Source organism: Gavialis gangeticus, unplaced genomic scaffold, assembly GCF_001723915.1.
Source record: "Gavialis gangeticus isolate Ggan-Ray unplaced genomic scaffold, GavGan_comp1, whole genome shotgun sequence".
NCBI lineage: Eukaryota > Metazoa > Chordata > Crocodylia > Gavialidae > Gavialis > Gavialis gangeticus.
Window position 1 is genome coordinate 29962650 of NW_017729033.1, and position 14971 is coordinate 29977620.

At 41.0% G+C, this 14971-nt stretch overlaps 1 protein-coding gene across 4 annotated transcripts in view; it reads left to right on the forward strand.

Annotated features, from left to right (window-relative positions):
- Positions 1-14971, forward strand: part of CRMP1 (collapsin response mediator protein 1) — a 105307-nt gene that overhangs the window by 60608 nt on the left and 29728 nt on the right. For all 4 annotated transcript variants that reach the window (XM_019526521.1, XM_019526517.1, XM_019526518.1 and 1 more), the window contains 4 exons: positions 2544-2708; positions 9308-9369; positions 11550-11630; positions 13912-13980. In XM_019526521.1, the coding sequence (XP_019382066.1) occupies positions 2544-2708; positions 9308-9369; positions 11550-11630; positions 13912-13980 (377 nt within the window). The remainder of the gene's footprint in view (positions 1-2543; positions 2709-9307; positions 9370-11549; positions 11631-13911; positions 13981-14971) is intronic.

Sequence of the window (14971 nt, forward strand, 5' to 3'; positions counted from 1 at the left end):
AGTGAGTGTCTCTCATTATCCAATTTGTTACAGCAAAGAAGGCATTTTTCTTCATACCTTCTTTCCTAGGTTCTTGTATACTTTCATGCAGAGATTTTTAATAGGTGATCCACTGTAATCAATGGAAAGCTTAATTGCATAAGAGCATTCTAATTTGCACTAGCCTGCTAGTTTAGTTAATCAGTTTGGAGGTGAAAATGTATTTGTTTTTGCTTAATAGCTAAAGAATTGTGCTTTCTTTAATGAGGTGTATTTCCTTATAGTATCTAGAAAATGTGGCTGTTGGGACTTTTTAAAGATTTCTGCTGTATTTTGAAAGTACTTGTCTTGTTCAAAACTGTTAAATGCTGTATAATAGAAAAACCCAAAGCCTATAAATTTAGTTACGCACCATAAAATTCACAGATGTCACCATAAAACCCATTGTGCTGTGCTATATTTCTCACCTAGGATCCACTGTTGCAAACATCAGTATGAGTGACACATTGTTAGTGCAGTTTGGTTCAGTGGGACCCCTCAGCTGTTCAAAGGTAGAGAGGTCCAGTGTTTAGACTAGGGGCTTCAAACACATGGCCCATGAACTGGATCCAGCCCCTATATCCCCACCATTAAGTCCTTGGTGCTGTCCCTGGGTCTGATCACACACATATGGGTTACAGTGTGTCCCCGTGGCTCAAGGCCAGTCTGTGAGCTAGATCTGGCCCATGCTGCCCCTCCCATCCCTCTCTCCTTTCCCCTCCCCTGCCCCCGGCATACCTGATCCAGTGGGACTCATGCAGGATGTGGCGCAGATCCCAGAGTGCCTGGAACAATGCTGTATGTAGCTCAGTCCAGTCAGAGTGGCCACAGTGCTGCATGTAGCCTCAACTGGACTGCGGCACACATGGTGCCTGCCTCTGCAGCTCTGGGCCTGTACCACACTCAGTGCCTGCTCCAGGCAGTTTGGGACCCATGCTGCCCATGGCACCTGCAAATACTGTGTGTAGTATGGGTCCTAGACTGGCTGGAGCAGGTGCTGTGTGTGGCACATGTCCCAGAGACCGTGCTGTGTATAGGGTAGTTTGACTGGGATGGCCACAACATGCAGTGTGGCTGCCTCTCCAGCTGGACTGCATTGCACATGGCACCTATTATGGCTGCTCACAGCATGGACTCCAGACTGGCTGGAGCAGCTGCTGGATCAGGTACGCTAGAGGAGGTGGAGGACGGGAACAGGAGAGGCTCCATGGGGCCCAATCTGGCCTGCAGATAGGCCCCATGCCACATCCCTCTATTAGATCTTTCATAGATTCATAGATGCTAGGGTCAGAAGGAACCTCAGTAGACCATCGAGTCTGACCCCCTGCCCTGGGCAGGAAAGAGCGCTAGGGTCAGATGACCCCAGCCAGGTGCACTTCTAGCCTCCTCTTAACGACCCCCAAGGTAAGGGAGAGCACCACCTCCCTTGGAAGCCCGTTCCAGATTTTGGCAGCCCTAACTGTAAAGAAGTTCTTCCTGATGTCTAACCTAAATCTGCTTTCCGCCAGTTTGTGGCCATTGTTCCTGGTTACTCCAGGGAGTGTTCTGGTAAACAGAGCATCTCCTGTTCCTTTCTGCCTTCCCCCCTGCCCCCGATTAATTTGTAGGCGGCTACACGATCCCCTCTTAGCCTTCTCTTGTGGAGGCTCAGGAGATCCAGGTCCCTCATTCTCTCCTTGTAGGGCTTGCCTGGCAGGCCCTTAACCATATGAGTGGCCCTCCTCTGGACCCTCTCAAGGTTATCCACATCCCTCTTGAAGTGTGGTGCCCAGAACTGGACGCAATACTCCAACTGTGGCATGACCAATGCCGCATAGAGGGGAAGTATCACCTCCCTGGACCGGTTCATCTCAGTGTTTTCAGATCTTGGTATTTAGGCATGGCAATGCTAAGGGATGCAAAGCTTAACTCTAACCCTGCTGCCTAATGGGATCCTCAGTCTTGAGTTGGGTGCCTAGGCTCCTTACACAGTGCTTGGGAGAGTTCAACACCTAAGGGATGAATCCTCAGAAACCAGCTGAGCTGGGGTTACCTGCTAGGAGAGCATTCAGTCAGAAAGCCAGTGAGGTTCAATGGCTAAGACTTTGTCTTGTACAGTAGAGCCCTGGGCTTTGTCCATCTCTGCCTGAAGAGACCAACCTTAATTGATTGGTAAGGTGGAGCAGAATAATTCTAGAATATATATTTAGGAATTGGTTAATAATCAGAACTACAAAATCCATAGAAATATAAATGGCAGTGAGTTAAAACCAGACCTCCTGTCTCCCAGCTCAGGACATCTTGTCTGAGTTTCAGGGTGTTTGAATTTCTCTTTCATGTGTGCAGAACATTCCCTGTGTGGGTGGTGTCACAAGCAGGCTGCAGATTTCACTTTAATGTAGGTGTACACAGTCTCCTGTACTTGAGGTGGACAGATCCCTGACTGAGATTCTTGTTTTGTCACGGAAAGTACATGGATAATCACTGGTGCCAAGGAATGTGAAGTATATGCATTTTATATAATGGGTAATCCATCCTTATTTCAGTTGACCATGTCCTCCCTGATCTTGGATCAAGTTTGTTGACCTCATTTGAAAAGTGGCATGAAGCAGCAGACACCAAATCCTGTTGTGATTATTCTCTGCATGTAGACATCACCAGCTGGTATGATGGGATCCGAGAAGAGCTGGAAATACTGGTGCAAGATAAAGGTTAGTTAATTAAAGTAAAATTTTCATTTTTTTTTTTTATCTCAGCAACCTGCAGATGCTGAATTCTGAAGTATTCCAGAGAGACCACAAAAGAGGCTCATAGTATTTGATACCCTGGCCGAAGTTCTCTGCTACCCAGAATCTTTGTAGTCCTTTCCTCCCATGCAGTGTAGTCCTGATATTGTACATGCCAATGTTATCAGGAGTATTAGAGGCAATTAAGTTTTACTGGTACAGATGGAGAAGAACTAGAATCTATTAGGATAAAATGCCATTTTACACTCACTTCATCTAATAAAAATAATTAGGCACTGCACAAAATAGCATAACCAGGCCTTGTATACAAAAGTTAAAGATTGACATTTTGTACTGCGAAGCCATCATTGTGAGCTACCCATCATTGAACAGTGTTATGGGGTACTTACTGAACTTCCTTGCTCATATTTGAAAATACAGTACCCACCTGTTGTAGAAGTATGTTGGGTTAATACTATCAGTCTGCTGTAAGTGAGGTGGAAAAATCATGTAGTACATCTCAAATGATGGTATACTCCTGATTTGTGCTGTATTTTTCCATGCCGGCATTTAGCAGCAGTCAGGCTTAGAGTAGCTGTTGCCCAAGGGTTCCTGTCTCTTGTTTCCCCCTCCTGGCTGAAGTAGGGAAGTAGTCCGAGTACTTTGTGGAGGTAGTGCTGCTCACAGCAGAGAGGGCATTCAGATTCCTTTTGTTTTACCATTCCTGTAGTTTTGAATGGCAAAAGCACAGATTATTAAGTGTACCAGCTATTTCAGACAGATTCAGCTGTTCATACCTCATTAAGGAGCAGTGAAAGTGGCTATTTAAACTGCTACTTGCTCTTTAATGAGGTGTGAACAGCTGAGTCTGACTGAAATAGTTGGTGGGATTAATATAAATAATGTCTTTTGACATTGAAATCTGTGGGAATGGTTAATGCTATATATCTACTCTTAGCGGTGGAGAACTGCATATAGTTACATTTCAAATTGAGAACCAAGATTTTTACAAATTGAGTCTAAAATTAATTTCCTAAATCTCTATTATGGCATTAAACAGTGGCCAGATTTTCAAAACTGCTGGGCACTCAGCAGCTCCTATCAATGGTAGCAAAAGCTGCTGAGTGTTCAGTGCTCAAGAAAAGAAGATTATTTAGGCAGTTCCAGGAGGGGAGATGAACCTTTCAGATGAGATCACCTGCTTCTTGATGTGGTTTCTGGATGGAAGCCATGCTTTGGTAAGACTCCAGGATCCAAGGGGAGAATTGCTGTCTCCTCTTTCCCTCCTCCCCTTTTCCTCTGCTGCCAAAGTTGGTGGCAGCAAGGGACTGGGAAGGAGAGGGGCAGCATTATTGCCATGGAATCATAGAAAAGTAGGGCTGGTGTGGACCTCCAGAGGGTGTCTAGTTCAACTCCTGTTCAAGGCAGGATCATCTGTATGCAGACCATCCCACACCAGTCCTTGTCTAACCATTCTGGAAACTACACAATCAGCTCTGTAACACAACTGCAAGCACCCTTACTTGCCACAGGTAAAGCAGGGGGACAGTGGTGGTTAATGTCCTGCTGCTGCAAGGGTTGTTAAAATGCACACCAAAGCAGTGGTTCTGGCCAGGACCCATGCTGGCAAGCCAGTAAACTCAGAAAGCTCACCACACGTATACCAGAGAGCCAAAGGGGTATATGGCTGCACCCCTATACTCCCGTGGATCCACTGCTACTTATCTGGGAGCCTAAATTAAGACCCTTAAAAATCATGCACTGGATATCGAAAGTATGCTTACAAACAAACATTTACATAGTTTATTAGGCATTTATTTCTAAAACTATTCTCTCATATCCTCTGGATTAAATATGAGGACTCTCTGAATTAACATATGAATGCTGTATCCCTTGCAAAGTGCTGTCATGGCTCATGTCTGAGAAACTGTATTTACATAGATTTGCTCTGTATGGACAGAACCAGAAAGACAAAGCAAGATAGTATCTGTTGTCTAGGCAATCTTTCAATTTATGCAAAATACACAATTCAGAATTCAAAATACGGAACTGCAGTCATATAGGAATTTTGATCCAGGGCAGTGAATTGTACTTGTTGTATAATTAGATTGTAGGCAACAACATATTTCATAAGCCTTCAGTGTCTAATCTGTTGGATTATGTACAGTTTGGGTAAACTGTAGCTAATTTTACCTAGCTCTTTATACAATGGGAGACTTTTACAAACTCGCAGCAATTGTTGCTGTTGACAGTGTCAGGTCCTGTCCTGTGCTCCTGCTGTCATCCTGATAATGTGGATTCTGATCTACTTTTAGCTGGATTTACATTCAACTAAATGTACTGTAGTTTATATCAAAGGTTAGCTGTTATTCTTCCAGAGCTGGTTCACAGATGGCTCAGCACTCCACTACATGCCTCAGGGCTTGCATTAAAAGCCTGATACAGACAATTGGGTTAGTAGTCCTCTCCCAGCACAGAAGTTTGAGTTTCCATGCAGATATGACCTGACATTCACTGTTCAGAGAGAGAGAGTACCTGTTCAGTGCTTGAAAAAGCAGTATGTATGATGAGATACCAAATAGATTGTTTGGTAGGTTTTGCATTCAAATGTTACCTTTATTCTCCTTGTCTCACTCAAGTAAATATTAATTACTCATATATTAGAAGGCATGGATTAAGGGAGACAAAGCATTTAACATCACAGGGTAACATTTTAACATGGTAGGAGGTCTAAAATCAATATGCATTATCTGTTCAAAATTGGAAACTTCTAGAATCAGTCTCAGCTGGTATAAATTATCCTGAGATCAGTGGAATAACATTGATTTTTCTCTTCTGAGGATCTAGAACCTATTCATTTTACATAGATTGTCTAAGTTATTCTCAGATAACTGAGCCATATCCTTGCATTTAATAGTTAGTGGCCGCGTCTACACGACACATTGACTGCGCTGTAGCTCATTACAGCTGCGCAGTAGCTCTTTACTACTGTGCAGTAGCATCGTGTGGCATGAAGCAGTTGGCATCACCAAAAAGCCGTTCCGGGAATGCCGGTTACTGCGCGGTCATTTAGTACTTGTATATGCAAGTAGTAAGTGATTGCATGTGTAATCCCCTGATTACAGAGCTGATTGTGTAGTTTCCAGAATGGTTAGGCAAGGAGTGGTGTGGGATGGTCTGCATACAGATGATCCTGCCTTGAACAGGAGTTGAACTAGACATGATTGCATGTGTAATCCCCTGATTACAGAGCTGATTGTGTAGTTTCCAGAATGGTTAGGCAAGGAGTGGTGTGGGATGGTCTGCATACAGATGATCCTGCCTTGAACAGGAGTTGAACTAGACATGATTGCATGTGTAACAACTGTGCAGTTGGTGTCTCGTGTAGACATGGCCACTAGATAAAATACGTGCAGAAAAGTGCAACAGGGAATTCTGTGACACGAGGAGCATGACATCTCACAGAGCCACACACCCTCTCATTTGCTTTTTTTCTTCCAGCCCCACATATCTCCTTCCCTTGGCTGTCCAGAGGGCCTGTTTCAAACACAGCACCCAAAGGGGGGCCTGGATGGTGCCTAACCTATAGCATGGAGATTGGAGCACTGTCCTGGGAAGTCTAAGAAATCTGGATTCACGCTTCGTCTCAGTGAAGGAGGGCCTAACTCCTGTGACTCAGGCTTCCCAGACAAACACCCTAAATACTCAGTTATTTCGGCTAAAACATGGGATGGGCCTCCTCCTCCCTTTTCCTTGGGCTAATACTTGGATATGCCTGACCACTGCATACTCTACTCTTCATGTTCAGTCTATACACACATGCTTATGTATCCAGGGTGCAGAGGCAGGGCCAACAAACCTAGAAAACTGCCATTTAGGTGGAAGGAGCGGGGTGGAGATAGAATTCCACTCTTAGTGAGCAAGAGAACAAATAACTACTCTACTTCTAAACCTTCAGATGTCTAGTTTTGCCTTCAAAGAGATCACAACATATGTGCTGGGTTTTTGGTTGTAGCCATGTTGGTCTAAGGACATAGGCAGGCAAGGTTTTCACTGGAGTCAGGATACAGGCCTAGGAAAATCAGAAAGGAATAAAAGTTGACAAGAGAAAATTTATAGCACTTGGTTAAATGCATTGTTTTCATCCTTTGTCCTATCTTGTATAGGATTAGGAATAAATTAATTACTTTTGGTTGGATTCCATGGGACAGAGAATGGCTATCAGTGTGGTTGTGCCAGGCTTAATATTTCCTTTTGCTCTCAAATAAATGCATGCAAGGGAGTACGGATGCAACATCACAACAGGTAGTTCTGGCAAACACCCAGGTTGGCACTGACAAGTTTCTCTCATTTCTTTGTGTATGAATAGTTGCATATATAAAAAGCTGGTGCCAGGCCTAGCTGTCTGAGTTTATTAAGAGGAAATAGAGCTTTAATAAAAGACTCTACCAGGGCCATATATGTTGGATGATGATAGCGACTGGGGCAAGACAGAACTGAAGCCAAGAGGTTATAAGTATTAGCCATAATGAAGATGTAATCGAGCTCAAAAATAAATCAGGAACATATTGAGCAGTTTGAAACTGCACTGGCTAATGGAATGAGTCATTATAGATAATAACTTGGCTTGTATTTGGGAGCCTGAAAAATATGATAAAAATGTCATTTGTTCCAAGAGCCAAGGGTCTAATTCTGTAAGGCTTTGATTTTCCTCAACTCCCATTGACTTCTTTGTTGACTGAGGGAGCCAATGGCTCAAAATGTCCATGTTGAATTTGTTCAATATGAAAGACAGCAAGTGAAAATATGCACTTTCATGATGGTTCCTTTCAAGCTATTTTGGCTGAGCATGACAACATAACACCAACAAACACTTCAGGCTTCCTTCTGCCTGGAAAATGTATCCGGGGTATTTGAACTTTTAAATTGTGAATAAGCAAATCCTTTGCCTGAGCATGAACAAAAACCCGTCTGCCTGCAGGGTATGTCTGAGCATGTCTAGCCTCATCAAGGCTTTACATCTTCATTAGGGAGCCTAAATCATGTAATGTAGTCAGAATGAAGAACATGGATTGCTGCTGTAATCTTTCTCTCCTTCTCTAACACACCCTGGGGATACAGTTGTTGTTAAATATTTGTGCATGTAGTGTACATGTCTTAGAATGTATTTGTTTTAATATAGGGAGCTAATAAACTGTGGCCACCAAAAGTACTGGAATGAAAATTATATTAACAACAGAATAAACAGTAGAATAAATAGAGCTGATACATTTAAAAGAAATGCAGGGAACTGGTTGGGAAAACCCCCATTGTAATATGGACATGTCTTATACCTGTGGACAAAGTCTTGCCCTACTAAAGAAAACAGCAACTACTATTAGTTTGCATTCAGCTAATATTTGGCCAGTAACACTTTATTATAACAATGCTTGCATAACAGTAAAGGATAAAAGACATACCTTTCATCGTTCTCCATTACCAACATAGCAGAGAACAGCTTTTCTTTCACCTGTATGCATTCACTGGGGAGACAAGAAAATGATATTTTGATTCATTTGAAGCTGGCTTCGAACCTCTGGCAAGCATAACTTGCAATCTATTTGTCAGCTCAGCTGGTTGTTTTGGACAAGAATGATCATATATCATATCATATCATTCTGCGAGACCATGTGAAATGATTCCATACTCATTCTCAACAGTTTGAGGCACCTTTATTTGGACAAATAGCTTTTATAGATGTGGATATTATAGATGAATAGCATTTTCACTGAAGAATATGGTTTTGGGTCACCTGGATCTGTGTATAAATTGTTACCAAATTGGTGAATAGTTTCAGCTGAAAAATTAAGAAGAATATTGAAAAAGTGAAAACATCTTATTTAGCCTGCTCTTAAAAACTTCCAAGGCTGGAGATTCAAGGCAATCTGTTCCGATACTTAAACACAGTAAATAAATACAATGCAATGGAAATGTCAACTTTCATTGTATACAAAATGTTTTAATTTTTGTTTTGAAAGGATGTTTCAATTAGAAATGTGTTATAAATTAAATTTTATACCGGATAAAACCACCTGATGAAGATAATACCTTTTATTTTGGGTTGCATAAAATGTTTCCTTTGACCTGTAATATTTTTTCCTGGGTTTTAATTTTCAAGAAAGGAATTAAAATGTTTCTTTTTGTGTTGACCCAAAATGAAACATTAAAAATGTTTCAGTTTGGCCACTGAATTTAACAATCAAATATTCACCCAAGTCTAAACTTAAAGATTATTAGACTAAGACCTTTTGTTGTAGTAGTCAACATCTCCTGTTTAGCAATGGCAGCTGGGATGTTCCATTTTTAATCTGAAATGAGAGGTAAGCCATGAAAATGTATTGGGTCCAAGCAAAAGGGGTTGTCATTCAGGCAGAGGAGGGGAAATTATGGACTACTAATCATAAAGAGTTTAAATCAAATATCACAAACTGGAAAATGAGGTGACTATCCAACATCGATTTTCCTGAATATTTTTCCCCAAAATAATGCTTCTGAAATATTTTCAGACCTACTTAATCACTCCCTTGTGTTTTGTTTTGGAACAGGTGTTAATTCTTTCCAAGTCTACATGGCCTATAAAGATCTTTACCAAATGTCCGACAGCCAGGTAATTTTTTTTACATGTTCTTCATTGCCAATACATCCACATGCTGTTTTCAGTTGATTTCTTAATAAGGTTGGATCACACTAGAAAGTCGATAGCTATCTGACGTGGCAGCGTTGGAGTGATGCTGCAGGTGTGATGATCCAGGAAAGATGAGAGGCAGCAGAGTTTGCTTCTAATTCAATGTAAGGTGAAGTTGGTAGTGACTAGTATAGCTGCTAGCCCAAACCTTCCCCAGCCCTTTCAAGATGGCACAGTTATCCCTTAGAGAAGAGTGTTAGTCTGTGTAGGAGGGAGCCTCAAGAAGGGAAGCTGTGCCAGAAAGCTTGTCTAAGATCTCTCCTAACTATATAGTTGGTCCAATAAAAGATTTTCTCTCTCAAAATCTTTGCCTCCCATATATGGCTATCTGAGACATTAATGTTGCTTTTGAACTGACCTTGGGGAAATGCACACCTGTAAAATTTCTCTTTGGAGCCCCAAAACTTGAGATCCACTGAACACCTACATCTTCCACCTGTGGCCATTGAGAGGCATACCTACCATGCCACAATATCAGGCCCAGTAAGAGTTGCAGACCCCCAGAATCGCTCAGGATTTTGTCCTGGATTTGTATTTTGAGCCTGTTGGCTTTACAGCACTCAGTCTGGCAGCAGTAAAATTGAAACAGCTTTTGAGAGCACAAGTGCTTCTCAGTCACTGAAAACTGCTAAAGCATGTTATTCTTTGAGAGAGGTTATTCTTAGCTATCAGAGCTGGAGTCATTACAATGACTTTATTTGTATAACACTTGTTACAGACTCCAGACTCTTCAGCTTTCCAGTTCAGAAGCATCAGATCATTGTACTTGGATAATGGCATCTGTTAGGAATAATAATGTTTGCTTATTCAGTTGAGGAAACCTCTCATTCCCAGAGCCAAGTTTCCTGGTCTCTTAAATAAATGTTGTTACACCTCCATTACATGTGGTTACAATTGGAATTTTAATCACAACTGTTCTCTGAGAAAATATACATGCTGAATCCAACTTGACTGAGGAGCTGGCACTAACATCATTCAAAGAAAGACATGGATGTTTTTGAACTTGAATAGATAAATTAGTTTCTGTTTCCACCTCTGAAGGCTCAGAGAAACACTTGGGCTGCTTTTACATGTGCTCTGGGGTTGGGTGGGCAGCAGTTTAATTAGAGCAGTTCTGAGAGCCACTTTAATTTAAGTGCCACAGCATCTCATGTATCACTGTCCCCACACTTAAAAATGGTGGCAGGGGCGCTTGAACTAAAGCTCCGTTGACAAGCTTTAGTTCAAGTGCCCCCACAGTCATTTTTAAGTGTGCAAACACTGATACATGAGACATGGGAGGTATGGTAATTAGCACACTCCAACAGACTCAGTTAATTGAGTCTGCTCCAATGCACTGTAATTACAGCACACTGGAGGAGCCTCCATGCTCGTGTACAGGCACCCTTGGATACTCCAGGCCATTTAGCACTGGCTTAAGTGCCCAAGTGCCAGACTGGGTACCTGAACTGTAGGTGTCCAAACCTGGGCTTTTACAATGTGAGCAAATATAGAAAATATATGGTGGAATTTTCAGGACTGCAGAATGGAATTAGACTCTGCTTATGATCCAAATCCCTTAAGCGGTTTACAAAAACTAAGAGTAGTATCTATAGCTTTCCTTTAGTGGGGACTGATTGGTTGTTTCTGAATGTGAGAAAGCAATGAACAGAAGGAAGTCCATGAGTGAACAGTGAAGTTCCTTAGCTGTAAGTGAAAGTTATACAAGCAAAACTTTGCCCACTTGCCTGTGTTGGAAGGGGTGGAGAGCTACTTGATCATAGAAGAACTCCTGGAAAGACATATATCTCCAGGAGTGGGCATTTCCCCAGTAATGCAGCTACTGATTCTGCCTTTAGAAATGTGCTCACATGTGTGACTGACTGGCTTGGTGGGAGGTGGGTTCACAGGCTGGCTAGAGCAGCCACAGTGAGTACGCGGGGGCTACAGATGCCTTTGGCTCTTCGAAGAGATTTCAAAGTGGAGGGAGAAAGTGGAGGCTCCTTCCAGATGCACCCCAAGAATACTTGAGGACAACGGGAAAATGTCATTTAAAATAAGAAAATAGAGATTTGCAACATATTTCTTGTTCAGTATTTTTTCCCACTTTGTATCACTTCCAGCTTTATGAAGCTTTTACCTTTCTGAAAGGTCTTGGGGCTGTAATCATGGTACATGCTGAAAACGGAGATTTGATAGCTCAGGTGAGTGAGTTTGATTCTCTTGTTTCATTTTGAAAGAGGATATGTTTCACGTGGCAAAGAAGTGAAACTCATCTGTGAATAAAAGAGGTAGAGTCATGTTGGAAAACAGAGACGGTCTTCCTAGTTGAATCTCATTTTGTATACAGGTAACCATGGGGCTATGGGACACCAGAATAGAATTTTAGAAGTGTGTACAGCATGTATGCTGTAATGATGCCCCCAAAACTCCCTGCATGGGGTCTAGGGAGTAAGGACAGTTTGCATGGGAAGCACATAGGGAGCAAGATGGACTTCTCTGTGGTCCCAGGAAACAGAGGCAATTGAATAGACCTCATACCCTGAAGAACTTGGTGATGGGTTAAAGAACTGGGACATCTCATTTCAGACTGGATATAAGGAAAAACTTCTTCACGGTTTGTGTGACCAGACTCTGGAAGAGACTTCCAATGGGGTGATGAAGGCACCTAGCCTGGAGATCTTTAAAAGGAGATTGGACACACACCTTGCTGGAGTTATTTCCTGCCCAGCAGTCTTTTCTGCCCAGACCAGGGGGCTGGACCTGATGATCTCATGAGGTCCCTTCCAGCCCTAAACTTTTGTGAATCTGTGTAAATCTAATTTATAAGTTGCTGCTGCTGAAGAAACCAGCATTAGGGGCATAGGTGTAGCTTGAAGATCTTATGGGGTTGTTGCTCTCTCCTGTTAAAAGGGTCATTATAAAAACCTGAGGTGGGGGCTAAAACCCTTTTATAAAATGGCCAAATGGCATGTACTTGCTTCAGCAGCAGAGGATATAGTTAGTAGCAATGCCTTATAAGCAGGGATCCTGGTTTTCTCTTATTTAAAAAAAATCAACAATTTTTCGTTTAAAAAAAGTAATCCCAAATTCACATTTTTCTATGATTAAAATGAAACACTACTAATACATAGATAGCTATATCGTGATGTTTCATTTTAATCATGGAAAAATGTGGAATTGGGGTAATTTTTTTAAAACCGAAAATTGGAGATTTTTTTTAAATCAGAGAAAATCAGGATCCCTGCTTATAATACAGCAGAAGGATGTGAAATAGTACAAATATTATTAACACTATTGAACCCTCTTAGAGTGGATAAGTTTGCTTTCTTCATCCATCTTCAGGATGCAACTCACCTGTTTTTAAATGAAGCCTTTCTTTGATATCATTCTATTTGTTTTATATAATGTATTTATAATATTTTATTTTTGTTATGCTTTAATTGTCTGAAACATTCTGTTTGCATTCATCAAAGGTACATTTTAGAATTCAAACTACTGTTTTTATTATATCTTCAAATATTGTAGTTTTCTAACTCATGTACGCAAGCTCTTTAGTATAGTGAACAAATGCCTTTAGGGTCATAATGTATTGTCTGTCTGTCACCAGGGAAGTGAAAGAACAAATATATATGTATGACCTAACTGATTCTTGTTGCAGGACAGAGACCTGGGATGAAATATTTATTAGGTTATACATGGCAATGTGTCAGGTGATTTCAGCCTTGCCTCCAGGGGACATTTGTCTATATCACAGAATCATTACAGTTGTCAAATTCTGCTCATTAGAGACCTAAGGCGGAAGCAGGTCAGGATTTGAGGTGCATTAATAGCTTGGTATGAGGAAGCTTCTACTGCTTCAGGAGGTCCTATACCAAGTATTGTACCAGAAGTATTTATCCATCACTTATTTATGATAAAGATGCTTACATTAAGGAACACCCTTAGCCATCATGATGATATGAAATCATAAAGATTACCCATATTTTATTTAATCACACTGATAAGAAGCTTTGATGTCATAAATGTTTGATGTGATAATTTTTTGCTGACCCACATCAACTGGCCAAGCAGTGAATATTTAGAATTTTTTCCCTTAAGCTTAGTATCAAAACATTATAAAAACAAAGTGATACCAAAGGGGATTTAGTTCTTCACTTTAATGATTAGTTGCAAAAAAAAAAAATGACACAAAAATTAGATTATGAAAGGGATGCTGCATCTGATGGAGAATAAGTGGTAAATGCATAATGTGAAAAAGCTTTACTTCACTGGGCAGAAAGAAAGAAGAAAAATGACTGTTGAGTAGAAGAAGGATTTAAAGTGTGGGGCTCTCCTCAGTAAGTACTTTATGTTCAGATGGTATAGAGCTCAAACACAAAAAATAGTGTCAGTGAGAAGCACTAGCTATTAACACACTAAAGGATATTTACTACCAATGTATCTTGTTCTAGAGAGAGTCAGAATTTGTCTGTTGTATTCCAGGAACAAAAACGGATCCTAGAAATGGGAATAACAGGGCCTGAGGGACATGCCCTGAGCAGACCTGAGGAGGTAAGAGACTCAAGTCATTTTGTAATTCTTGGATACATTTTTTTTTCTTTTTGTATTGCTCATTGTAAGGAGTTTCCATGCCATGAGCATTAGATTTCTTATAAATGCATTGAATAAGAGATCATGGATGACTAGGTAGTAGTGGGAGAAGTCAAACTGTCTGCATTTTAAACAATAATGCCATTCTGTGCAAAATGCAAAAAATTGTAACAAAGCCTATAAAATATTTATAGAACATATCAGTGTCAGCAGAACAATGCATTTCAGTTGAAAACACTTCTAAGAAGTCATGTTTTTCCATTAAATGGGCTTTAAGCACAAACATAGATGTACCACTGCAAGTTGTGATATTGTGAATTCATGGGAATGGAGGGATTCCCTGAGTCAGCTCTATTTACATAACCCTTCTTTCAAAATAAAATTAGTATCTTGGATTGTCATCTTAGGGCTGAAGAAAGATTTTTTTTTAAGATTAGAACAGATCTAGACATGGAATGAGTCATACATATACACAGTCTGTGCACTCACGGCACAATCAAGCTGAGCTGCTATACTTGATGACTTCAGAAAACAAGGCCCAAGGGGTATGAAGCTAAACTTGAAAAGGTTTTTGTGGTTTAGATGATAACTGCTCCCCAAGGCAAAAAAGGACCATTAATTGATCATAATGTTTCTTCACACATTTTGAATTGTAGTGTTTATATTTTTCTATTCACTGCCTGATAAAATTGTTGAGGCTTCTATTAATGGCAGTGACTGTCCAGGGAATATCCTAACTTGATATTTGCCAAAAAGTAATTAAGTATTTCTTATAATGGCATCCGGTCATGTGAGACCCAATGTGGAGGTTCAAAACTTCTTCACTTCTACCACAGGCTTGCCTGAAGATAAACCACACCCTTTCTTGCATAAGTAGGTGCATCACAAACAGGTCCAGGGAGGTGATACTTCCCCTCTATGCGGCACTGGTCAGGTCGCAGCTGGAGTACTG